The sequence below is a fragment of the Taudactylus pleione genome, unplaced genomic scaffold (genome assembly GCF_031769625.1).
Source record: "Taudactylus pleione unplaced genomic scaffold, aTauple2 ptg000038l, whole genome shotgun sequence".
Taxonomy (NCBI): Eukaryota; Metazoa; Chordata; class Amphibia; order Anura; family Myobatrachidae; genus Taudactylus; species Taudactylus pleione.
In genome coordinates, this window is record NW_028284440.1 from 3,183,551 (window position 1) to 3,210,857 (window position 27,307).

Consider the following 27,307-nt stretch of genomic DNA (forward strand, 5'->3'; position numbering starts at 1 on the left):
CAATAATAAGCACTATACATAAAGTGAATGAAGGGGGTAGGAAAAAGGGATTCAGGGGTTATAGGACTACAGGGAGAGGAAAGGTGTCAGAGCATATAATTTTGTCAGAAAACACCAGGGGAAGGAAATGTCACACATTGTAGGTACAAGGAGAAAAGAGATGTGGGGACCAGTAAGAGTAGAGCAGGTACAGCATATCGGGACATCGCGCAAGGGTCAAGTGGGGACAGTGAATGGAAAGGATAATGGTGAGTGGGCACTTTTATAGGAAAGCCAGGGGGCCCACACTTTAGAGAACAGGTGTTCCCTATTGTGGGAGGTAATAAATAATACTTTCCATCGAAGCTACATGACAAATTTGTGATTTTTAAAGCGGTGAGAGGTGGTGGACAGAGTTTTTTTTTTATCCAATTACGGGCTATGAGACTTTTAGCAGCAACTAAAACGTAGGATAACAGTTTGATGGAAGCTTTAAAGAGATCAGAAGGGGGTAACCGAGAAGAAAGCTCCACTGATCTTTTGGTACAGGAGATTCCAGGCAGAAGTGTGTGTACCGTGGTCCAAAAGGGTTTTAGGACAGGACAGGTCCACCAGCAGATGGGTGAAGTAGAGGGGAATATTTTGGAGAGCTGCACTGGAGTATAATACCAGCGGTAGTATAGGTTATATGAAGTTCCCTAAGGCGAGTGGAAATGGAGGATTTAGCAATTGCCAGTCTCATGTCCTTCCAGGTTTCTTCCTCGGGCTAGGGGGCAAGGTCCTCCTCCTAGGAAGATTCAGTGAAGATACCATAGACCTGGAGCATAATACCCTTGGACATGGGATGGTATTTATAAAGATTGAACGTATGATTTCCAAGGTCTAGGGTATGGAGAAGTGGACCTGCGGTAGAGAGTGTAAAAAGTGCCATGTTTGCAGATGTTCTAATGGGTTGAGAGGTTAGGTAGGAGAGTTCAATTGTAGATCCGAGAGGGGAAGCCAGACTCCATGTGAACTGAAATCAGCAGGAAAGTAAAAGGATACTGTAATCCATGATTTCAAATTGGTGATATGCAAACCCAGTGGAAAATCAGGATTATTCCATATAGGTGTGAAGGGAAACAAGGGAGGTAACAGAGTATCAAACAGAGAATAGGGTCCAAATGTGTAGGGGGGGGGGTTGCCTTGCCAAATAAAATGATTAATATATTTCTGGAGTTTATAGAAAAGGGAGAGTGGGACCGATATGGGGAGTGTTTGGAACAAATAGAGCCATTTTGGAAGAATATTCATTTCTACAGCTATGATCCTGCACAACCATGAGATTATGAGCTGTTTCCAGGAGACCTTGGAGCTCATTCAGACCCGCTCGCAAGTTGCGGTCGCTCGCTGGCAAAAAGGGGCCAGATATTTAAATGAAGTGCTCACACTTCGTCGCGTTAAGACGCCCACTATGTTTTAGCGAGCTACGGCAAAGGGTGCACGCAAGTGTCTAAAGACGCCCCCTTGCCACTCGCAACACACGTCATCTCCGGGAAATGAAGGATTAATCGGGACCATCGAGAGCCATCTGGCACCACCACGAACCTGGCCTTGAGCATTTTAAAATAGACTGTTTAAAGTTCCCCCATCACAAGTTTTGGGTTACAACAAATATTAAAATAGGTACTTAATTGAACTCCTTTCTCCACTCAAGACGATAACTTGGTTTCAGCAAACTTTAAAATGATATCAGCAAAAGCAACTTCTTTTCTGTCATCTTCTCCCCCTGCATCTCGCATCCTGCAGACTGCACATTAGTCACAATTCTCACAATGCAGCTCTCACACTACACAGTATAGCTTCAGCTGCCACTCAGCCCTTTACAAGTAATATTACCCTCCACAAGGGGTCTCCTCACACTCTTACAGTCCCCCACATAGGACAATATAGAGGTACCTCATTCTCCAGTCTGTCTCTTTGTGCTTTCCATCTTTCCTACATACAGTAAAACTGCACCACAAAAATTAGAGGCCTATGCTGGGTCCACACTTAACGTTGTGTACCCAGCCAATGTGTCGTGCCGGCATCGGCAAGTGCATACACACTTGCCGATGCCGGGAGCGATAGCGGAGGCCATGCTGCATTTGGCAGCATGGCCCCTGCTGACAATATTGTCCAGCGCGCATCGTCAGTGACATAGCGGGTACACACTGCCCGATGTGGACGATATGTCGTCTGATGGGACGACATGTCGTCTAATTTGTACCCAGTTTAATACTCACATAGAACTCTTTATCTTGGAAGTTTGCCCCTTTGTTTCATCCTTTCTGCATCCTGGTTGAGATGAATGGCCGAGGTCAATACAGCCATGACAGCAGCGCAATGAGGCATAGGAAGCTCAGACCGACGTGGCACAAGCACAGCACAACTTCTGAACATGTTTACTCTAAACCTATAAATGAGTTCAGAAATTATCTGGATATCTCTACACTATGGCATAATATGTAATGAAATCTCTGAAACAATCCATGTAATGCATAAGTACCAGGTTACATGTATTGGGCCTGATTCTGAGTCAGACTCGTCTGCGGCTGCTTATTACCTTATGTTAATATGAGTATACGCCCGTCCGTCTTCATGCGGAAGGACGGCCCACCCACTGTTCTTCCATCTGCAGCCGTCATCACTAGAATTGGTGCTTACACCCACTCCATGCTGTGAGCAAAAGATGCTTTAGAAACAGGCCTCCCTTCTCTGTCCACTTGCTCCAAACAAACATGGAAGTCTGGCTACATGCCCACCATACTACCACAAGATGGATCAGTTCTGCGCGACCGCATAGCCACCGCCCAACTGTGGCCCAGAAATGCCGTTTTCACAGGAGTGCTCCGTCAACAGATGGATCAATTTGTCTGCGCTCTATATCTATGTCGCTGGCGATTGCTCTCTATAGTAAATGCAGTTTGTAGATATCCTTGAGATCGGTCTGCATTTGGACTTGTGTCCAATTCAGAATCAGACCCATTGTGTACAGGGGGCTCTCTATCCTAATGTTACTTACAGCAAGACTTGCATGCAAATTCAAGTAATCTTAATGCATTGTTTTCAATAATACAATTACCAATCATCTTTCCATTCACTGTTGTCCTTTGTGTGTGATGGGTGTTTAATATGCTGCTATGAAGTGAAGATTAGTCTTAGTTTAAAAGTAAATGCAGTTGTAGTGTCTCTGTATTGTGTTTGCCTAGATTTCACTTATGTTACAGTTCTAGAAGCAGCACTGCATATAGACAGCAGCAAGACAGAACTTGTTACTTTAGAGAACAAATAATCGCCGACTCAAGGACAGATTGGGAATTTAAAGTAGCCCTGGAAATATTTCCTGAAAGTGGCTCCATGTAGGTAAGAAGAAATTAACTGTAGACGTGGTCCAACACAAACTTTGGTGGGGTAGCAAACTGTTAACCCTAGTAACATTACAATATGTCAAGCATCCCAGTGATCGCCATACAGTACATTGAGCATCCCAGTGACTCACATTCAATTCATAGAGCATCCCAATAACCACCATGGAATACCTCCATAATAGCTTTAAACTACATATGTGGGCAAATACTACAATAATTCAAACAACATCTTGGAAACCTCACAAATGGCAACATATAATCTAATAAATATATATATATAATTGTATATATATATATATATATATATAGTTTGCTTGTTGGTGAATATCTTCCACAGCTCTCAAAGTAATCTTAAATTGCTTGCTTTTTTTATACTAAATAACTGTTAGACAACATAGCGACAGTGCGACAGTGTCACAGCGATAAATCTTATATATAAAATTCAATGGTCTGTTTGTCCGGTTATGCATTTGGGCACCCCTGCACCGATTGGGATGAAATCAACATGAGGTGTAACAGTTGGATCCTGGCCAGGTTTAAGGGGGGTTAGGGTTCCCATCGGACCTCCCGTTGGTGTATGCTGAGCAGAACTTTTACCCGTGGAGCCTGTTCTGCGCCTTCACATAATAAAACTTAATAACTTGAAGATTTAAACTCTGGCAATGTCGGGTACTTCAGCTAGTTTACTGTATAAGCATGAAGCATCCGCAGGTGGTTCTACAGACCTACATAGCCTGGAGGGTGGAGACTCAGAGTGACAGATATTGTTCTGACCTCTCAGGATAGAGACAGTGGGACACGTGGGTGGGGGAGGCAGTACATTCAAGGTGAGAGAAGCTGTGGACGGATCCTAGAAAGCGAGGAGTTGGCTCACCCCCTTCACCACATTGCTACCTGCACTGAGCTTATGTATTCTGACAGCACATACCAGTTTACCCTGTGTGCCGCTACTACATTTACTAAGCTATCATCTGTGTCCATAGATACTAGCCTTTCCCAGGTGACAAAGAACTATATGAGTGTACTATGACCGTTTCTGTTTTTGTATTCTATTATAAAAAACTTTTGCATTAAAACTTGTTTGTCAATTTGATATCACCATTTTTAATCAGTCAACATTGTACCTTTTTGTCCATTTAACTATGTCCTGTCTTTGTGTTCTTAAAGAATCCATGTATCAGACTTGTATCAGGCTTGGTTATTATAATGTAACAGCTATGCAAGTTATTGCTTTGGTTTTCAGTACCTGTGATTAATTTAGGTTTAGAGATGTGCAGTTCGGTTTTTCCTGCAAACCGAACACACCAGAACTTTGGGGTTCTGAGTAGGGTCTTCTGCCAAGCTCAAAACTCAGATCTAAAAACCGGGTTTTGAGTATTTTGGATAGAGATGAGCTGGTCCGGTTCTCTGAGATCCGGACCCACCCGAACTTCCAGATCCAAGGCGAGAACCGAGCTAGGCTTGGGTTTTCCCGTCTGACTCGGATCTGAAAACGAGGCAAAACGCGTCATCCTCCCACTGTTGGATTCTCGCAGGTTTTGGATTATATAAAGGTCTCCGGGATCGGCGCCATTTTCACTTCAGCTGTAAAGGGAGAAGCTAGCAGACATAGTCAGTCACTGTCAGTCAATCAGTGTGTGTATCCAGCTGGGGTCTTGGCCTGAAGGTTGCTGTTGTGTTGTCCATAAAGGGGCTTAGGCTGCAGTAAATAAAGGGGGGCTTCCTTCAGTGGGTGCTGCAGCTGCTGTGCTACTTGTCCTGTCAAATAACTGTGGCTGCTTCTGTGTTTTTGTCCTGTCCATCATGCTAGGGCTACAGTACATAAAGGGGTGCTGTGCTGTCCAGGGGGGAATGCTCTGTCAATTAGGGGTGCTCTTCCCCAGTGTAAAAAAAAATAAGTTATTTTTTTAGTGTGTGTGCTATTATTGTAAGGTGACACTGCCGCAGTTTATTATCCACGTATTTGTGACTCTGCATGTGGTCTATACTAGTCCATCTACATCATCTACTAAAGTCGGTGCCCATGGGCATACAGGGCTTAAGTCAGGGCATCTAAAATCAAGAAGCAATCTTTTACAGTGGTAAAGAAGAAAAGATCACAAGGAAAGTTACCTGCAGAAAGACATAAAATTGGCAATATGCCAGTTTCACCACATGAAGTGGCAAGGAAAGGCTAAGGCAGTGGTTCCCAAACTTTTTTGAATCACGGTGTCCTGGAGTATCAGCAATGTTTTCACGGCACCCCTAAACCAAACGTTTGTTATTGAGAAATTCCAATTATTATTTTTTTAGTAAAGGGAAGTAAATTGTACTGACCTGTCATCCTTCGGCTCAGTTATGATTCGGTTGGACAGGTTTGCACTTCTGTTTGTCCACATATTTAAATTACATTGACCATATATAACTTGATTTGGTGCTGGATCACCAACCTGAGGCACCCCTGCAAGCATCCAGAGGCACCCCAGGATGCCACGGTGCACAATTTGGGAACCACTGGGCTAAGGCATTGGCCTTTATTTATGACTGGCGATCCTGCCTCTTATGATGATGTAAGCACAAGTGAACATGCTGACAACAAATCGAGGATGCTTCTGTGAAAGTGCACCAGGATGAGCAGGATATTTGTGTAGCTGATGCTAATAAGGATGTTGATAATGAGGATTTTGTTGATGAGGATGTTGTTTGTGTAAATTAGGCACCATAGAAGCAACAGTTGTTGCCCATGATAAGGAAAATCCCATTGTCATGCCTGGGCACAAGACAAAAAAACTTGGTTGTGTTGACTCATCTACATCACCAGCTGTTTTTTTTTGGGAAAGTTTAGTGTTTTCTCGGCAGATGCATGTGCTGGAGAAACTGAAGGAGAAGCCACCGCTGCATCACGTGTCACTTGAGCTGACAATTTGCTTACCAACAGCTCTTTGCATCTCTTCAGATCTGTGTCTGTTGGGAAGAAAGACATGTCTTCATCCCTGCTGGGATGAAAGTCCACTCCCAGTAGCAGCACCAGCAGGCATATCACTCTAGGATTCTCAAGAAAGACACAACATAAGTCTTCCTGGTCCCCTTCTGGGATGAAAATCCACTCCCAACTGCAGCAGGCAATAGCGCACAAGTATTCTCAAGAAAGACACAACATAAGACTAATGGAGCGTACACACGGTCAGATTTGTCAGACTTGTCAGATTTGTCAGATGAACGACTGAACGATTAAACGATTTGAACGATTTGACCAAAGATTTGAACGATTGAACGATTTTTGACTGCATTAAAATGAATGGAATCGTCCAAGTCTGACTGCAAACCCATCAGATGTCAGATATCGTTATCTGACAAACGGGAACGCGCATCGTTGATCGTCCATCGTTCAGGCATGTCAGATATGAACGATTTTCCATCAGATATGAACGACTGAACGATTTTTAAATCGTTATCGTCCATATCTGAAGAAAAAATCTGATCGTGTGTATGCACCATTAAACCTTAAATCTTGCATTTGCTCTGTTCAGATTGTCCACATATTTGTGGTTAAGTGGACAGTGGGTACAATGGCATTTTGGATGCCACTAATTAAGTTTTTTTTAATGTCCCTGTACAGATTAAGAAATTATTTTTTCTAGTGAAGTGGAATCTTTTCAAAGGATTGTTTAACAGTCAATTGTTTTTTAAAGCACTACTAGTAGTCTTCTTGGTCCCCTTCTCAGGTGAAAATCCACTCCCAGCAGCAGGCATAGTACTCAAGGATTCTTCTGGGGCAAGGACTGATGTGAATGAGTAAAATTATTTTTTTGTAAATGCCTCCCCTCCCCTCTTCCCTCATAAATTTGCTTTGGAATCAAAACATTAAATTTACTACTATTGAAATCTTTCTTTCCCTGCCTTCAACTATATAAGTACATACTCCAACTCTCTCAGGCCTCTTGAATAATAAAAACATTTGTTACCTGATGTGCCATGTTGAAAGTTGAACTACCACGTGTTTGTGCTGCCCACTGCTGCTGCTTAGCTTAGTCAGACAGCTAGCTTAGTGCAAATTAGGGGCCTAAACCGGATGAAATCAATATTGTGAGCTGGTCAAAATTTACTGGAAACGTGTGAAAATGAATGTTATTGAGGTTAATAATACTGTAGGAAAGTAAAGAAAAACAAATTATGTGATTTTAGCAGATTTTAGCAATTGTTTAAAAAAAATACAGATCAAAAACAAAAACACGCAAGGGGTGATTTTGGTAAAACCAAAGCCAGATTCAAAACAGAAGCATGGGGGCGCGCGCATCCCTAATTTTGGATTGTTTTGAAGTCCCTTCCTCGTGATTTCAGGCACTGTGAGGTGGTCAAAATTGTCTAGAAATTAATGTTATTTATGTTAATAATACTATAGGAACAAAACCAGGTCCAAGTTACATGATTTACAACCGAAACTGAGCCAAAATACTTGAGGGTGGTTTTGCCAAAACACAACAATGATTTAGAACCAAAAGCAAAACATGGGGGTCTGCACAAATCTCTATTTCGGTTGTGATTCCAGTCAGGGACTAACTGAAGGCTTCTAAGAAGGTCAGCTCTTGGATTAAATCTTAGTGGTGGCAGAACTGGGTTTTTAATAGAGATGTGCGCCAAACCCCATGTTTTGGTTTTGGTTCTGTATCTCCTTTGAGGTTTTGTATCTGGATTTGGCTTTGCAAAACCACCCTTGTGGGTTTTGGTTTGAATCTGTATTTTTATAAAAAAAAGCTCAAATCACATAATTTGGGCTTGTTTTTGTTTCTACAGTATTATTAACCTTAATAACAATAAATTCCAGGTATTTCCAGTCATTATTAACCACCTCACAGCTCACAATATTGTTTTCACTACTATTTTTCACCAATATAGGCCAAAGGCTGCAGCAAACTGGCTGGCTAAAGTAAGCGACAGAGCAGTGGCCAGTCCCTTATTTTGCCTGGGGTGCTCTGACCCTTAGATACACCCATGGTGGTGGAGATTGCATGTGCTGGTCCAAACGGCAGGTAGCTGATACTGGACTGCTTGTTATTAATTTACAAATTATTATAATTTTGTTAAATAAATTGCATGAACTCACTGCAATTGATGTAACAGGGAGGAGGTGCTTAGATGGTTAAAGTCCCTACATCTACTAACTTTGGCTTCACAAATGGTACAAATGCCTTCACAACTGTTGTCAGGGTTTGGGTTAAAATAATTCCACACCCAAGATGTGGCTTTTCTGGTCTTATGCCCAGGCATGACAATATCTTTCTTTCACGAGCAAGAACTTATTTACACAAACAACATCCTCATCATCAACTTCCTGATTAGCGTCAGATAGGACACAAATATGCTCCTTATCCAGCTTTTGAACTTCCTTCACATTATCATCCTCAATTTATATTATTTCACCATGTAATACTAGCACAGCCGTCATGGCATCGGTGATCAGGTGTGCAGCTGGATGACAGCTGTTATACTTGCTTCCTCTGTCAAAGGATTGTTTAACAGTCAATTGTTTTTTTAAACCACTACTAGTCTTCTTGGTCCCTTTCTGGAATGAGGATCCACCCCCAGCAGCAGATCTAGCACTCAAGGATTCTTCTGAGGAATACTGGATAAGGGAGGAGTCACCTAGCCTTATCCTAGATGCAGATCTACGTCCGATCACTAGTGAGGATATTGATGACAAAGTTGTTGGTGGTGGAGATTGCAGATGCTGGGATCTAGCTGAGGGAAGGGAGCTAACTGATGCTGTTATTATTTTTTTAGCACCAGTATCTGATTTTCCCAAAAATATTACATGAACTTGCTGCAAATGATGTAACAGGGATAAGGTTTCGAGTTGGTTAAGGTCCCTACCTCTACTTACTCTGCCTTTACAAAGGGTACAGATGGCTTGACAATTGTCTGGATTTTGGTAAAAATAATTCCACACATAAGTGGATTTTTTGTCATATGCCCAGGCATGACAATGGGCTTTTCCTTATCATGGGCAACAACTGTTTCCACTGGTGCCTGATTTACACAAACACCATCCTCATCAACAACATCCTCATCAACAACATCCTCATCATCAACATCCTTATTAGCGTCAGCTACACAAATATCCTCCTCATCCTGGTGCACTTCCACAGAAGCATCCTCGATTTCTATGTCAGCATGTTCACTTGTGCTGCTCATCCCCACATTTGCAGAGCACGCACAAGTGGTGGAAGGATGTTCCTGTTTGAGTGCAGTATTGGAAAGGTCAGGCTCACACATGGCAGCTGCCGACTCAGACTCTCCTCAGGGATTTGTGACATTTCTGAGCACACAGTTGATCCTGTTCCTTAACGATTTTCATGTTTTTAAAACATCTACAGGGAGAAGGGCTTAAATCATCATAATAGGCAGAACCACCAGTCATAAATAAAGGCCAAGGCCTTAGCCTTTCCTTGCCACTTTGTGTGTTGAAAGACATATTGCCAATTTTATGTCTTTCTGCAGCTAACTTTCCCTGTGACGTTTTTTTTCTTTACCAATGTAAAAGATTGCTTATTTGATTTCAGATGCCCTGACTTAACACCTGTATGCCCTTGGGCATTGACTTTAGTAGATGAAGTTGACAGACTAGTATTGTCATGACTGGTGGCACTGGGAGCAGCTGTTAGCACTAGTATGTAGTTCCTGCTCTACTCTCAACTGATCGTTGTCAACAAACATGAATGAAGTGGGGCACAGCACACACATCAATTTGTAACAATTTTAAATATTACACTGCGGTATCAATGACCTACCGTGTCACAATATGTTTATCAATATTACACTGTGGTATTTCTGACCTACAATGTCATAATACTTGTATGAATATTACACTGTACCACCTACAGTGTCACAATACTTGTATGAAATTGGGGTACCACCTACAGTTTCACAACACGTGTATGAATATTACACTGCCCTTCCACTTACAGTGTCACAATACTTGGATGAAATTGGGGTACTACTTACAGTGTCACAATACAGTGCATTCGGAAAGTATTCACAGCGCTTCACTTTTTCCACATTTTATGTTACAGCCTTATTCCAAAATGAAATAAATTCATTTTTGTCCTCAAAATTCTACACACAATACCCCATAATGACAACGTGTAAAAAGTTTTTTTGAGATTTTTGCAAATTTATTTAAAAAAAAAAAAACAACCTAAGAAACCACATGTACATAAGTAGTGACAGCCTTTGCTCAATACTTTGTTGATGCACCTTGTCACGCTGGGAGGCAGTTTTCTGGAAGCTGAGGCTGCGGGAGGAAATGGAGGCGAGGGGCCTGAATGTATGACCTCCGCATCCACGGGTCTTGGTCGTTGGCGAGACCTAGTCAAAGGTGCGGAATCTAACCCACGAGATGGTGTTCGCCAGTGACCCCACCAATTGGGATATGGGCTTGAGCTGCACCTCGTAAGCAGGTCGCGGTCCTTTGACTAGGTGACCAAAGCCTGCGGGAAAAAGGAGAGACGAACACTAGTGGCCCAAAGGGTCGGTGCCAGTAAGGGGAACGTAGGGACACTGTACTTGATGTACAAGGAATTGTGCACTGCGGACACACTCTACCGGGTTGCCGGTCAGAAAGAGTACACCACGGTGCAATACTGTAACACGTAGGTAGGGACCACAGAGTCCAGTAACGAGGTGGGTAGTAGTACTGGAGCCAGCCAGAGATTATAACGCTGGAGATTTTGGTACGTATAACTACACTCAGGCTGTGATGGTAAAGCACTGGTGAAATGGATAGTATACTGCACACAGGCGGCGGTGGTAACGCACTGGTGGAATGGAGATATACTGCACACAGGCGAGGTGGTACCGCACTGATGAGATGAATGATATAGCTGCACACAGGCTGAGGTGGTAAAGCACTAATGATATAGCTGCACACAGGCTGAGGTGGTTAAGCACTGATGATATAGCTGCACACAGGCTGAGGTGGTTAAGCACTGGTGAAATGGACGATATAGCTGCACACAGGCTGAGGTGGTAAAGCACTGGTGAGATGGACGATATAGCTGCACATAGGCTGAGGTGGTAAAGCACTGGTGAGATAAACGATATAGCTGCACACAGGAATAGATCACTGGAAGCAAGGGAACCTGGAACGAGAGACCACTAGTAACACTAGCAGCGACAATGGTTGTGCAGGCAACTTACTGATACACAGGAGCCGGATATATACCCCTGGAAGCCCACTGATTGGTCCACAGTGTCAGCTGACCGGCCAGACTGTCAGGGAAGGAAGGACAGTCAGAAAAGGAAGTGTCATGGTGGCGCCAATGACAGGGACTCCGATCCCCGCGCACCAGGCCGCCCGAGACACCAGCATCAGGGAGAATGCTCAGCACCTCCCACATCGCCGCACCAGCTGCCCGACTGCCCGGGAAGTCAGAGGAAGCCGGCGGGACGGTAAGGAACGGCCGATCCCCGGCTGAACTCTGACACACCTTTGGCAGCAATTACAGCCTCAAGTCTTTTTGAATATGATGCCACAAGCTGGCACCAGTCTGAGGTCAAGAGTGCTCTGGAGCAGGTTTTCATCCAGGATGTCTCTATACATTGCTGCATTCATCTTTCCCTCTATCCTGACTAGTCTCCTAGTTCCTGCCACTGAAAAACATCCCCACAGCATGATGCTTCCACCACCATGCTTGACTGTAGGGATGGTATTGGCCTGGTGATGAGCGGTGCCTGGTTTCCTCCAAACATAATGCTTGGCATTCATGCCAAAGAGTTCAATCTGTCTCATCAGACCAGAGAATTTTGTTTCTCATGGTCTGAGAGTCCTTCAGGTGCATTTTGGCAAACTCCAGGTGGGCTGCCATGTGCTTTTTACTAAGGAGTGGCTTTTGTCTGTCCACTCTACCATACAGGCCTGATTGGTAGATTGCTGCAGAGATGGTTGTCCTTCTGGAAGGTTCTCCTCTCTCCACAGAGGAATGCTGTAGCTCTGACAGAGTGATCATCGGGTTCTTGGTCACCTCCCTGACTAGGGCCCTTCTCTCCCAATCGCTCAGTTTAGACTGCCGGCCAACTCTAAGAAGAGTCCTGGTGGTTCCAAACTTCTTCCATTTACTTATGATGGAGGCCACTGTGCTCATTGGGACCTTCATAGCAGCAGATATTTTTCTGTACCCTTCCCCAGATTTGTGCCTCGAGACAATCCTGTCTCGGAGGTCTACAGACAATTCCTTGGACTTCATGCTTGGTTTGTGCTCTGACATGCACTGTCAAGTGTGGGACCTTATATAGAAAGGTGTATGCCTTTCAAAATCATGTCCAATCAACTGAATGTACCACAGGTGGACTCCAATTAAGCTGTAGGAACATTTGAAGGATGATCAGTGGAAACAGGATGCACATGAGCTCAATTTTGAGCTTCATAGCAAAGGCTGTGAATACTTATGTACATGTGATTTCTTCTTTTTTTTTTTTCATAAAATTTGCAAAAATCTACAAAAAACATTTTGCATGTTGTCATTATGGGGTATTGTGTGTAGAATTTTGAGGACAAAAATGAATTTATTTAATTTTGGAATAAGGCTGTAACATAGCAAAATGTGGAAAAAGTGAAGTGCTTTGAATACTTTCCGGGTGCACTGTACATGTATGAATATTGCACTGCAGTCTGACCAGCAGCGTCACAGTAAACAAAATAAATAAATAAATATAAATATATAATTCACTCTCGCAGCACTCCTCACTAGTACTTCTTGAGAACAACGCAGGTGCCTTCCTAGCATAAACCAAGCACGTTATATATATATATAGTACACTGGGGTACACAGCACAAAAAAAAAATTAAATTATATTATTAGCGTTTAGGTTTTTTGCACTGGGCACCCTTCGACAGATAGAGCATCCCTAGACCGACTGAACACCCCTGAAGGACACAGAAGCCCCTTTATGGATGGACAGAGCACCCCTAGATGAACAGTGCACCCCTGGAAGACAGCAGCCCCTTTATGGACAGACAGAGCACCCCTAGACCAACAGAGCAGAACACCCCTGGAAGACACAGCAGTCCCTTAATGGACGGACAGAGCACCCCTAGACCGACAGAGCAGAGCACCCCTGCAAAACACAGCAGCCTTAATGTACTGCCAGAGCACCCCTAGACCAACAGAGCAGAGCACCCCAGCAAGACACAGCAGCCCATTGATGGACGAACAGAGCACCCCTGCAAGACATAGCAGCAGCACGTCCATTCACTAGCACTCTCCACAACCGGAGTGAAATGGCACAGATGACCGGGCACCTTTATAGATTTCAAAACCTGCGAGACCCGGAAAACCTGAGCCTGACTCTGATCCTACTCGGATCCCCTATGTTCAGGTGGGTCCAGTTCTCTGCGAACCGGACCAGCTCATTTCTAGTTTTCAATAGCGATTGTGTGCCTGATTCTGAATATGATGTTTCTTTTGCTGCAGTCACGTAATAATGCTAAGACCGCAACCGATTTTCTGAAAACTTGCAGTGTCTCTGAGCATCTTTAGATGCACATCGATTCCACCATTGAAACTTACACCAGCCCTGTGGTACTGTAGTTGCATTTTCTTCCTTTGTGAATGGCCTCCTGTGTGAGTGGCTGTGTGTCTTTGGCCGCAGACCCTGTCACAACACACATGCATCTGCTTAGCCACCCCTGTTACCTCCGAAGAATGCCCACTAAAATCCACAGACTCTACGTCCGATTCCGTACTGTTGCTCTGAGTGGTGACAATTGTGATGAATGCGCTGTGTGATTCAGACACATGCAGGCTTACAACATCGGCCAACAGGCACAGTGAGTCATAATTTACGGTTTTTTTATGCATGACATAACATCCACAAGTCGTGGATCCTAGGTGGGTCTTCTCATGACAGTTTTCAAAAATCAAATTATCAGAAAAGTACTGAAAAAAATCTGCAATAATTTTGGCTACATATAATATTATAGATATAGATTATCTATATATAGGTACACAAGTACTAATAACAGCAATACACCTAATAATTCTAAATGTCTCGTAGGTTCTTTAGTTGAATCCTTTCCACTCCACACTTTCCATATGCACGGTGGCAGCTAAAAGTTCTTCCAAAAGGACCATTGATGCGGGGTCCCAAAAGAATTTATGTAAAACAATAGGTTATAAACTTGCGCCTTATAGTGTAATAACACTGGAACACACATGTAATAAATATGCATACCATGTGAATTCAAACATCCAGCATGTATTGATTATCTTTGTCCTCGGACCTTGGTACAGCAAACAAAAAGGGATCCTCACATTATTAACGATATTGGTACTTCAACCCTTTTTTTTTACCCCACCATTCAGGGTGTTCAATTGTCAGATATTCCAGAAATCACATGCATAGAAATGGAACATGTGCATAGTGTAGTATTAAAAAACATTTAACAAACACCACACATATTAAAATTTACATTAAATAAAGCCTATCTGTATTCTGCACAAGTCAGAGTATGGATGTCACAGCTTGTCCCCAAAGCGTTTAATCTCTTACGCTAGTATGTGGCAGGACTTCATCAGGAGGATGTCCCCAGGGTGTCCCTATTCGATATTTATACCCATTTGTTTAATTAACAGGCCCATCTACAGTATTTCCGGCTATTTCCCGGCATTGCCATTTTGGAGCCTATTACGCATGGCAGGGATATCCCTACTATCGCGGTAATACCTAAATGTCACTATACCGCAATGTACACTCAGGGAATAGCACTAAACATATCCCTCGTCTATGCCCTATATAGCCACTAACTTTGCGGCTTCCCACTCTCAGCACTATTATATTTACTGGCTGAGGTTAACTATATCGGTGGCCATTATCAATCCTCACCGGACATCGCCATTTTGGCTGGGGCTTATAGCTTTACCCAGAGCTCCCATCTAGTTGTAACGGAGGCCATTTTCTTATAGTCCTTTGGGCGTGGCCATTTTGGATGAGCTGGTTTAAACCATATTAGTGTTATATCTCTACTTACGCAATTAAACCTTATTGCATCAATATCCTCATACAATGGTGGCTCATTACATAAAAAACACATTTTAAATTAACAATTCATATTAGATTAAAGTGCATCGGATACATTTTTTTTAGAATAACAGTTTCTAACAAACATTTATCATATGATAATTCATAAATAATAAAATCATACACTAATACATTACATAGACAATAATAATTTAAAACTGAAGGTTTTTTAAAAATGTGAGTATATAAATATATAAAAATATTACAGATATAAAAGGAGAAAGATGAGATCTTTTAAAAGGATAAATCTGCAGGGCAGAATGGGGAGAGGGGCAGGGGGATGTTTCAGAGAAAAGCAGTTTTTTCATATGATTCATTCAGTCCATATGGAGCCATAGTATTGAGGGTAAAAATCCAAAACATCTCCCGCTTGGAGAATTTTCTCTTCCAATCTCCTCCTCTTTCCCCTATTTGTACTAATTCAATTGATTTGAAATGAAGATAGTAGGTAGGATCTGCATTATAGTATTTCAGAAAATGTCTGGGTACCGAATGGTTCTCTACCTTGTTCCTAATGCTAAGGACATGCTCCTGTATACTTATCTTCAGGTTCCATTTTCTCTTCACGTGACAAAGTTGAGAGAACGGGATATTAGTTTTCTAGCCTGTTACATGGCCACTTCTAAAATGTATGTAACTATATTTATCCATAATTTTGATATAATCATTGCTTATGATGATCTCATTATTGCTCCTTAAAACAAGGTCCAAATATTCAATTTCATCATCATTGATTTTCTACGTAAAAGGTTATATTCATTGACCCCCAGGTATTCCATAAAGGCCAAAAACTCATTGGTTCCATTCCATTTTATTAGAATATCATCAATATATTGTGCATACTTAAAAAGTTTAGTTTAGTTTTAAAAGGATGGTCTTCATAAATGTATTTACACTCCCAGCTCCCTATATGGAAATTGGTAAAGCTGGGAGCAAACACCGTGCCCATTGCTGTGCCTTCTGTTTGTATAAAAATGTATCCAGAAATTTACTTAAAATTAATTTCATTAAAAGACATATGAACTCCTTATGTTGGTCATCCATTGATTAATCCTCATTTAGGAACTCTTTGCAACTTTCAATTCCTTTGTCATGTGGTATCAATGTATAGAAAGACTGTACATCTATTGTAGCCCACTTATACTCTGTTTCCCATTCTACTTCGTTTAAAATTAGCAAAATATATGTTGTATCCTTAACATAAGAATTTAAAATCTTTACATATTTATTAATAAAAACCTTTACATACTCTGAGCAGTGAGCAGTTAAAAAATTGATACCTGCCACTGTGGCCTTCCCGGTGGGTTATCTAACCGCTTATGTTTTTTGGGCAAACAATAAAATGTAGCAATGGTCTGATTGTTTTTAAATGAGGAATTGATATTCATCCCTTAAGATAACTCCTTTATGTAATGCCTCTACTAAAATAGTACGCAATTCCTCCACAAATGTAGCCGTGGGATCAAAATAAAAAATTTTATAGGATGTTTGATCCCCTAGCAATCTGTACATTTCTTTTTCATAATCCTCTCAGTTCATCACCAATGAACCCCTACCCTTATCTGCCTGTTTGAATACCAAAGAGTTGTTGCTCCTTAGTTTTTCAAGGCCTTTTCAAAATTCATCAAATTAGATTTATTGAGTTATTTCTGGTCCCCAATACAGAGATCTCTTTTTACCATTTCATAAAAGGTTTCTATCTGCGTGCTTCTAGACTCCACAGGACAGTACTTGGATGGGGGTTTCAAACCAGATTTAGACCTTTCCTCAAAGTTTTTAATAATCCCTGTGACTTTTCCTAAAAGTGTCTTTTCAGGGTTAAATTTCTAGTGTATTTATTCAAGTCCACAAAAAGTTGAAAATTATTTCCTTTTGCTGTGGGGGTGAATTAAAAACATTTATTCAATAATGATACATCTGTTTTAGTAAAGTTCTGATTAGATAGATTGAAAATGCCCTGTTCCCTTAACTCTAAGTTGGTGATTGGTGTCTCAGGTTTCTTTTGATTTCTTTCCCCAACCTCTTCTTCCCTTTCTTCTACAAACCTTCTTTTCAAGGTGGGATGCTCTTATGACGTCTTACTTGAATAGGTATTTGTTGTATCTGTCCCGTGAGTGCGGAGTATAACCCGGAGATAGATAATCATTGTCCTTTTCAGATTCCAATCTACTTAGGGCTGAGTACCTATTTCTTTGTGTGAAATTCACTTGTCTCGGTGTAGTGGGCTGAGTGTACTGTCTATGTCTCGATTGTGATGAAACTCTTGACCAATCATGCTTTTTTTCTATCTTTGTATGGTTTCTTAAAAGGTATAGTAATTTTTATCCTTCTTGATCCAATCTTTAACTCTATTATTCTGATAATCAAACTTATCCCTGAGGATTTTTATCTCTTTAATAAGTGTGACCTCCATTTCTACTCTTTCTAATTTTTTATTTAAAACATTTAGATTGGCTTTAAAATCCTCATTATTTTTCAGAGGTTCCAATATCTCCTCTTTCTGTTTTATCTCTTTCTCTATGCTCTCTAATTCTCTTTTTTTTCTGAGGTAATGAGTTACATTAGTTTCAATGAGCTAGTGTGCAAAATACGTTCCCATTCTTTCATAAAAGTTTAATTATTCAACCCAAAAGTGGGATTTTTGTTAATTCTCAAGCCTACTAATAATAGCACTACACCTAATAGTTCTAATTGGTTCTTTAGTGGAATCCTTTCCACTTCACAATTCCCGTATGCACAGTGGCAGCTAAATGTTTTTCCATAAGGACCTTTGTTGTGGAGTCCCAAACAAACTTATGTAAAACAAAAGGTGAAAAACATGCACTTTATAGTGTAATAACCTTGATAATGCTGGAACGCACAGGTAATAAATATGCGTACCATGTGAATTTAAACATCCGGCATGTATTGATTATCTTTTTCCGCTGACCTTGGTACAAAAAACAAAAAGGGATCCCCACGTTATTAATAATACTGGTACTTCAACCCTTTTATCCCACACCATTCAGGGTGTACAATTGCCAGATATTCCAGAAATCACATGCATAGAAATGGAACATGTGCACTCATAGGGGGATATTCAATTGAGCGTGAGGTTTAGCAAGGAAAAAACCTTGACCCCTTCCCGCCCAATTTTGGATTACTGTAGGTATGCATGCTCCCGATACTCGTGGTATCCAATTAAAAAGAGTGGTTTCGGGGTTTTCTGAGCGGAAAACCCCACACCGCATGAAAAAAAAGAAAAACAATTTTACACTTACCTGCCCGGTGGTCTCCGGAGCTCCCAGTGGCCTCCCCTCCATCTTGTCACTGGAGAGGGGTCTGCTGGGAGTCCCAGGAGCTGCTGGGAGGCTCCAGGGGCTGGTGGGAGAAGCAAGGGCTGCTGGGAGATGTAGTTCTCCCAGCGCCCATTACAGGGGGCACATAGACAATGGGTGGCACACCCACCAGGGGGTCACACACACACAACACTCATACACAGACACACTTACTCATACACACGTACAAACACTCACACACACTGACATACGCACACCCTGCTGCAGAAGACAGCACTGCAGAAGGTAAGTAATTATGGACTAATTCAGCTAATTGGAAATTTACTTAATTAGTCATCAGGGTGGTGCCACCAGAGTCCCAGTCTTGCTGATTTTTCCTAAAATTAAGGATTTAAGAAAAAAATCACACTTGCTCTGGTTGTGCGAGAATAAAATGCTCCCAGCACTCAAAAAAGGGCAAAATCTGCACCTAATTGAATAGCAATTATCACGCACCTGCAGGAAAAAAATCTAATTTGATGAATTTTGAAAAGGAAGCCCTTAAAAAACAAAGGAGCAACAACTATTTGGTATTCAAACAGGCAGATAAGGGTGGGGGTTTAGTGTTGATGAACCGAGAGGATTATGAAAAAGAAATCTATAGATTGCTAGGGGATCAAGCATCCTATAAAAAATTTTATTCTGATCCGACGGCTACATTTGTGGAGTAATTGCGTACTATTTTAGTAGAGGCATTACATAAAGGAGTTATCTTAAGGGATGAATATAAATTCCTCATTAAAAATAATCTGACCATTGCTACGTTTTATTGATTGCCCAAAGTACATAGGCGGTTAGATAACCCAATAGGAAGGCCATAGTGTCGGGTATAAATTCTTTAACTGCTAACTGCTCAGAGTACATAGAGATTTTTATTAATAAATATGTAAATATTTTAAATTCTTATGTTAAAGATACATCTAGTTTGCAAATTTTAAATGAAGTAGAATGGAAAACAGAGTATAAGTGGGCTACAATAGATGTACAGTCTTTATATACATCAATACCACAAGTTGCCAAGAGTTTCTAAATGAGGATTAATCAATGGATGACCAACATAAGGAGTTCATATGTCTTTTAATGAAATTAATTTTAAGTCACAATTATTTTACCTTTCTGGATACATTTTTTTATACAAACAGAAAGCACAGCGATGGACACAGTGTTTGCTCCCAGCTTTGCCAATCTCCATATGGGGAGCTGGGAGCGTAAATACATTTATGGAGACCATCCTTTTAAAACTAAACTTGTTAAGTATGCATAATACATTGATGATATTTTAATAATATGGAATGGAACCAACAAGGTTTTTTGGGCCTTTATGGAATACCTGGGGATCAATGAATATAACCTTTCTTTTACGTAGAAAATCAGTGATGATGAAATTGAATATTTGGACCTTGTTTTAAGTAGCAATAATGAGATCATCATAAGCAATAATTATATCAAAATGGTAGATAAAAATAGTTACATACATTTTAGTAGTGGCCATGTAACAGGCTGGAAAACTAATATCTCGTTCTCTCAATTTTGTCATGTGAAGAGAAACTGCAGCTCGGATGTAGTGTTTAACCAACAACTAGAAATATATGCTGACAGGTTTAGAGAGAGGAATTATCCTGAAGATGTTATTTAAAAAAGCAGAAACATGGGACAGAAGGATCCTCTCAAATTCAGAAACAAAGAGAAAAGAAAGGATAACGTGGTATTTGTTATACAATATAACAATAGAGAAAAATAAGTGGAAAGGGGGCTAGACTGCACACCCTGAAAATATATATAATGGGAGATGCTACCTGTGGAGACTATTGTTGATACCAAAAATAATTACAGATGCACAACTCCAACATTACTCATTATATATAATAATACATTTTGCAATAGAATTTTGCAAATAATAAAAGAGGTTTTGGCATAATCATGGCCATGGTTATGGGCCTACCCACCGTGCCCAGGTAACCTCTGAGGGTAGGTCCCTAACATACTGGGGTTGAAATCCAGAGCGCAGGACACCCCCAAACCAGCCCAGCTGAGCCACATTATTTATAATGAGTTGGAGTTGTGCATCTGTAATAGAGAAAAATAAATAAGATATTTTTTTTTAATAAGCACTGGGGTATTCTAAAAGCAGATACAGTCCTTAGTACCATTTTACCAGCAAACCATTCCTAGCCTTCAGAAAGGCAAGGAACTTGAAGGATTACATTGCTCCAAGTTCTCTCAAACTGAAAGAGGGGGCAAAAAAGCTATGGTCACAGGGAACAAATGGATTTTTAAGTGCAGTAATTGTAATATTTGCAAGTATACAAGTAATGTGTCTGGATTTTTTTTTAATTCAGATGATTCAAAGGAATTTAAAATTAAAGACTTAATGAATTGTATGACAATGTGGGTTATATATCAATTGGAATGCTCCTGCAATTTAAAGTATGTGGGCAAGACAAAAAGGAACCTGAAGAAAAGGATACAGGAACATGTCCGTAGTATTAGGAACAAGGTAGAGAACCATTCGGTACAGAGACATTTTCTGAAATACCATAATGCAGATCCTACCAATCTTCATTTTAGGGCAATTTAATTAGTACAAATAGGGGAAAGAAGAGGAGATTGGGAAAGAAAACTCTCCCAGCAGGAGATGTTACCCTCAATACTATGGTTCCATATGGACTGAATGAATCATATGAAATAACTGCTTTTCTCTGAAACATCCCCCTGCCCCTCTCCCCATTCTTCCCTGCAAATTTATCCATTTAAAAGATCTCATCTTTCTCCTTTTTGTAATATCTGTAATATTTTTATATTTACATTTATATATTTACATTTTTAAAAAACCTGCAGTTTTAAATTATTATTGTCTATCTAATGTATTAGCATATGATTTTATTATTTATGATTTATCATCTGATAAATGTTTGTTAGAGACTCTGTTATTCTAAAATATTTTCTTTTTTTACTTTATCCAATGCACTTTAATATAATATGAATTGTTAATTTAAAATGTGTTTTTTTATGTATTGTATGCTGGGTATTGATGCAATTAGGTTTAATTTTGTAAGTAGATATATAACTCCAATATGGTTTAGACCAGCTCATCCAAAATGGTCACGCCCAAAGGACTATAAGAAAATGGCCTCCATTACAACTAGATGGGAGCTCTAGGGGAAACTATAAGCCCCAGCCAAAATGGCGATGTCCGGTGAGGATTGATAATGGCTGCCAATATAGTTAACCTCAGTCAGTAAATATAATAGCGCTGAGAGTGGGAAGCCGCAAAGGTAGCGGCTATATAGGGCATAGACGAGGGATATGTTTAGTGCTATTCCCTGAGTGTACATCGCGGTATAGTAACATTTTGGTATTATCGTTATAGTAGGGATATCACTGCCATGCGCAATAGGCTCCAAAATGGCGATGCCGGGAAATTGCCAGAAATACCGTAGATGGGCCTGTTAATTAAACAAATGGGTAAAAAAATATCGGATAGGAACACCCTGGGGACATCCTCCTGATGAAGTCCTGCTACATACAGCTTAAGAGACCAAATGCGTTGGTGACAAGCTGTGACATCCATACTCTGACTGGCTTGTGCATATTACAGATAAGCTTTAACTAATGTAAATTTTGATATGTGTGGTGTTTGTTAAATAAATGCTTTTTAATACTACACTATGAGTGCACATAGTGTAGTATTTCTATGCATGTGATTTCTGGAACATCTGGCAATTGTACACCCTGAATGGTGGGGGACGAAAGGGTTGAAGTAATGGTATTATTAATAACGTGGAGATACCTTTTTATTTTATGTACCAAGGTCCGAGGACAAAGATAATCAATACATGCCGGATGTTTGCATTCACATGGTATGCATATTTATTACCTGTGTGTTCCAGCGTTATCAAGGTTATTACACTATAAGGCGCATGTTTTTCACCTTTTGTTTTACATATACAGTATCTATATATATTTAGGAATTATACAGCAGCTTGAAAAGGGTTCAGCTCATATTGGTGTCCAGATACAAAAGTTATGCAACATACACTATGGGCTAAATCTTTTTAGCAGCGATTTGGGTCCAGCGAGCTGTTCCCACTGAGAACTTGCGCTGCGAATTACATTTACCAAACTCGCATTGATTTTTCAGTTGAAATTGGCGTGCAATAGGACTGATTCACCATGGATCGCAATATAGCATATGTACGAAGTTCAGTGCGATAGTATGCTAATCCATTAGCGATCGCAATGCCACCGCAGCACTACATAAGGATGCCCACTTTACCTTAAACGCACATCCGTTATGGTTAGCAAGACTGCGAAAACATCGGTACAATTGAGTATCATTGGACCCATATACACAGTAAAGGCAGGTCAGACATCACTTAGGAATTGCTTACTTCAGCGCACGCTATGAGGTCTCAGGCTGCGTATGGCTTCACAGTGGATAATTTATGCATGCGTATGAAACGCACTGGCACGTCTGCGTTTGGCCGACCACCCCCCCATCACCACCCACAAAAAGCACTTCCTGTCAATCAGATGCGATGGGTCTGCGTTGTCACTGCGATCCCAATCGCAGTCCCGATCGCAATAACTGGTTCACGCACGCGCACTGCGATGCATACATAGAATACAACAATCGATTGCATGTGTATAAGCAACTGCGATCCAAACTGAATCGGGCCCAATGTCTGTGAGTTTCATGAAATTATTTGTATATGCAAACTCGCACCTAAGAGAATTGAGCCCTCTAACAGAAGTTCTCATCCTGTCATGTGCTTGGGAACCAGTATTTTATATATACGGTTTGGATTAATTGCTGCCATAAAAGGTACGATGCTATATGCAGGTTGAGTTTCCCTATCCAAATATTCCGAAATACGGATTTTTTTTAGCTTGACTGAGATAGTGAAACCTGAAACCTTTGCTTTTTGATGGTTCAAAGTACACAAACTTTATTTACGGCACAAAATAATTAAAAATATTGTATAAAATTACAAGCAGGCTGTGTGTATAAGGTGTATATAAAACATAAATGCATTCTGTGTTTAGATTTGGATCCCATTCCCAAGATATTTCATTATGATATGCAATTATTCCAATACACAGAATATTCCAATATCCAAAGTATCCTTGGTCCCAAGCATTTTGGAAATGGGAGACTCAACCTGTATTTGTTTCTAAGTCCACGCTTAAACACCTATTATTTAAACTCCAAAAATCTTAATATTTTAACAAATGAAACCATAATGTTTAGACAATCTACTTGTAATTCTTAACTTTGTCCACACCTGAATCTTCGTAATGATTTGCATCCAAGACATTTGGAGCCTGTTGCAGAGTTAGAAGTACTTTGGGCAGGGCCGCCGACAGCCGCGCCGGGCCCAGGTGACAGGGCGTGGCCTAATTGCAGGAGGCGTGGCCACGCCACCTTAGAAAAAAAAATAAAATAATTTTTGCAGTGGCGCTGCACGCTGGGAAAGGGGGCACTATGTGCCCCTCAGCCCGGTGCACAGCCAATGGGGGGCGCGATCAGTGTCTCTCAGTGCAGCCCAGCACACAGCAGCGTTTGCTGGGCTGCTGTGACAAAAGAGGGAGTGGGAGTGGTGCCGGACCTGGGCCCCTGCCTGGCCCATCCAGCAAGCCCTGGCTCGGGTAATTAGTACCCACTCCCCTTCCCCCCCCCCTCTCGGCGCCCCTGACTTTGGACATGCAGTGCTCTAAAGAAATGTGCAAGAAAAAAGTGCATACAGTATATTTGCAGATTTGTACAATGTGCGACCTAGGTGTACTCATCGTTTGCTACTAGTCACCTTGTATCTGCCCTATACTAGGTACAATACACATTCCACTTAGTGAATGTATTCTTGCATTTGTCCGGCTTTGCTTAGCCCACATTTATGTGAATACAGCTCTCTGACCTTTTGTAGATGCAGTTGAAATACGTACAACTCTGCATCAGGACATGCACAGTGCAAAGTCACTTTATATACTGTCAGCAAATGGCCCTCAACTCTGCATAGCCACCTTTATATATTTAATCGATAAATAGTTGCTTTATAAAACTTCCTTAAAGGAAGACTTAAGCCACCATAGACGGTGCGATATGCACCTTGCGATGCGACGGGGGATCTGACAGCTGACATATTGGGCGGTCCTCACACACGGTGCGATCAGGTGGCTGACCGCCTGATATGCCGGAACCCCACCCCCCCCTCCGCATAGCGCAGCATGGGATGCACATCGCAACCCCAGACCAACTGAACCTGCTGTAAGATCTGGAGGTGCGATGTACAAACCCATGGGTGCACACTATATGATATCATGCCCATACACAGTACGATATAGCAGCGATATTGTATCAATCCGTCGGATTGGCTGCTTTATCGCACCGTGTATGGGCACCTTTAGGGGGGAGATATATCAAAGCTTGGAGAGAGGTAAAGTACTAACCAATCAGCTTCTGTCATTTTACAGGCTGTGCTTGAAAAAATATAGTTAGGAGCAGATTGGTTGGTACTTTCTCTTTCTCTACTTTATCTCTCTCCAAGGTTTGAGGGGATTAAAATGTAACCTTTTTTTAATGTATGAAAAAGTCCTTTATGTACAGCACAGTTTCAACATTAAGGGATTTTTCTAAAAAAATATATATAAAAAATTTGTAGAAATAATTTAAAAAAATGTGAACTTAACCAGATTTTAGCTGTAGAAGTTAAAGTACCGTCTAGGAATTGAAGTCAAGCATTTGATCTTGCTGTAGGAGCACTACATCCATTGCAGGCACTTCTGCAACTGTTGTCTGGGGGAGGCTGCCGCTTGTCTGCCAAGCTTATACAGTGTGTGTGTAGTAACTGAGCTATGTGGAAGAAAGGCAGCAGAGAAAACCCAGCTTCCTGAGATCACTATGATCACAGCTCAGACCAGCAGATGAGTTTAAAAAGCGTCAGTAGAAGTTTATAAAGTTAATTGAATGCAGTTCCCTTTTAATTTTGCTTTGTGTTTATTTGTTCTTACAGTACTACAGAGCCATTGATTGTCTACCAGTGTAAGATGAAGCTGGGAAATATATGTAACCAAGGATCATACAAAGGGAGTAAAAAAGAAGATTCTTCAGAGGCAACTCAGGTGTGAATTCATTTAATTCCATATATTAAAGTGAATTTATTTGTCTAGACAGGCGTTCTTGTGTGGCCACCAGGAGGTTTTGCTATAGCCATTGGGAACTTTCAGGATTCAAGTGTGGCCACAGCACTGTAAAATCACTGCAGGGGGGCATGGACAGGCTGTCTGTATGCAGTATTGGTAAGTATGCAGGTTTCTTACCCATTATGGATTCTCAAAACCAACTGAAAGGAGTAGGAGTGAAAGTAGTATCGGTTACTTAATGATCGGCTGTTGGAGATCACAAAAACAAACGGCAAACAGTTCTAAAAATTTCCAGATTGGCTACAGAATGTCAGGGACGCGAACTGGATTTCCATTCCTAATACACAACAGTCATTTGGTCATTCAGTTAATGCAGAACGGCTATTGGTGGCCAAGGAAAGGCAGCAAGCATTATACCAACCAATCACTGTACTGGCTGTCCAGGAGATTGGGAGCAAACTCTTCTCTTGGTCAGCAGTAAGGGAGCAGAACAGCAAATTACAGGCAGTGGAGACACTAGGGTACTGCAGGACAGGAACAGGTGCTGTAAACATGAGAAATAGCTGCCAGATTCTGAATAATAAGACTGCACAAAGTACCACTTTGGCCACTTCTCATTTTTAAAGAGGTAATTTTTTTTTTTAATTGCATTTAAAATTAAAAGCAAACACTACATACCTTCGTTATCATCCACTCAGATGTGCCAACTCCTGTTATTCTCCCTTACTTCCACTTCCCTCTCTTGCTTCTAGAGCTTCTCCCATGTTGCACGTATAATACAGAACTCCATCCATCTAAGCTCTACTGTTCCAACTTGTTAGTTTTCCCTGAAAATGCATCTGATCATGAAAACCTTTTCAAATTCCATAAACATCCCTGGGTCTAGTTCCACTAGCACAGAAACCAGCTGAGTGAATGGTCAATAAAGAACTGTTAACAAAGTACATACTGGTTATACTTGCGTGCCTCGCCCAATGTATTATGTAAGCATTTGTTTCTTTATTCCTTATACCTCCTTGGTGCTATAGGATGTACTCTATCATATTCTGTTTTACTCAGTGTTATTCTATGTTCAAATTACAAACCTTTCTTTTACTGCTGAATATGATGGCAGTTAAAAAAAGAAAAGGAATACTAATAGTTTGTTACTGGCTTGCTGAAGTTTGAGGAACACTCTGGTCACTGGTTAATTTTATAATCAACACGACACTCATAGCATGAGGGAGGGGAGTATAATGGGAATATCATAGTAAATCTGTCTAGCATAAAAATAAAAACATTGGAAAACTGTATTTAAATTGATATTCATTTTTTTTGTGTTAGATGTCCTTTAATAGACCACTTAACCCAAAATACATAATGGCTTAGTGACTGAGCTTCTAGTTACATCTACAAATATAAAAGTAACAGCCCATTAAATATAAAGTT

The 27,307-nt window shown here is 40.9% G+C and overlaps 1 protein-coding gene across 2 annotated transcripts in view; it reads left to right on the top strand.

Moving 5' to 3' along the window:
* MYRFL (myelin regulatory factor like) overlaps positions 1-27,307 on the top strand; it is a 224,217-nt gene that overhangs the window by 152,494 nt on the left and 44,416 nt on the right. For both annotated transcript variants that reach the window (XM_088452465.1, XM_088452466.1), the window contains exon 24: positions 25,750-25,858. In XM_088452465.1, coding sequence (XP_088308591.1) covers positions 25,750-25,858 — 109 coding nt within the window. The remainder of the gene's footprint in view (positions 1-25,749; positions 25,859-27,307) is intronic.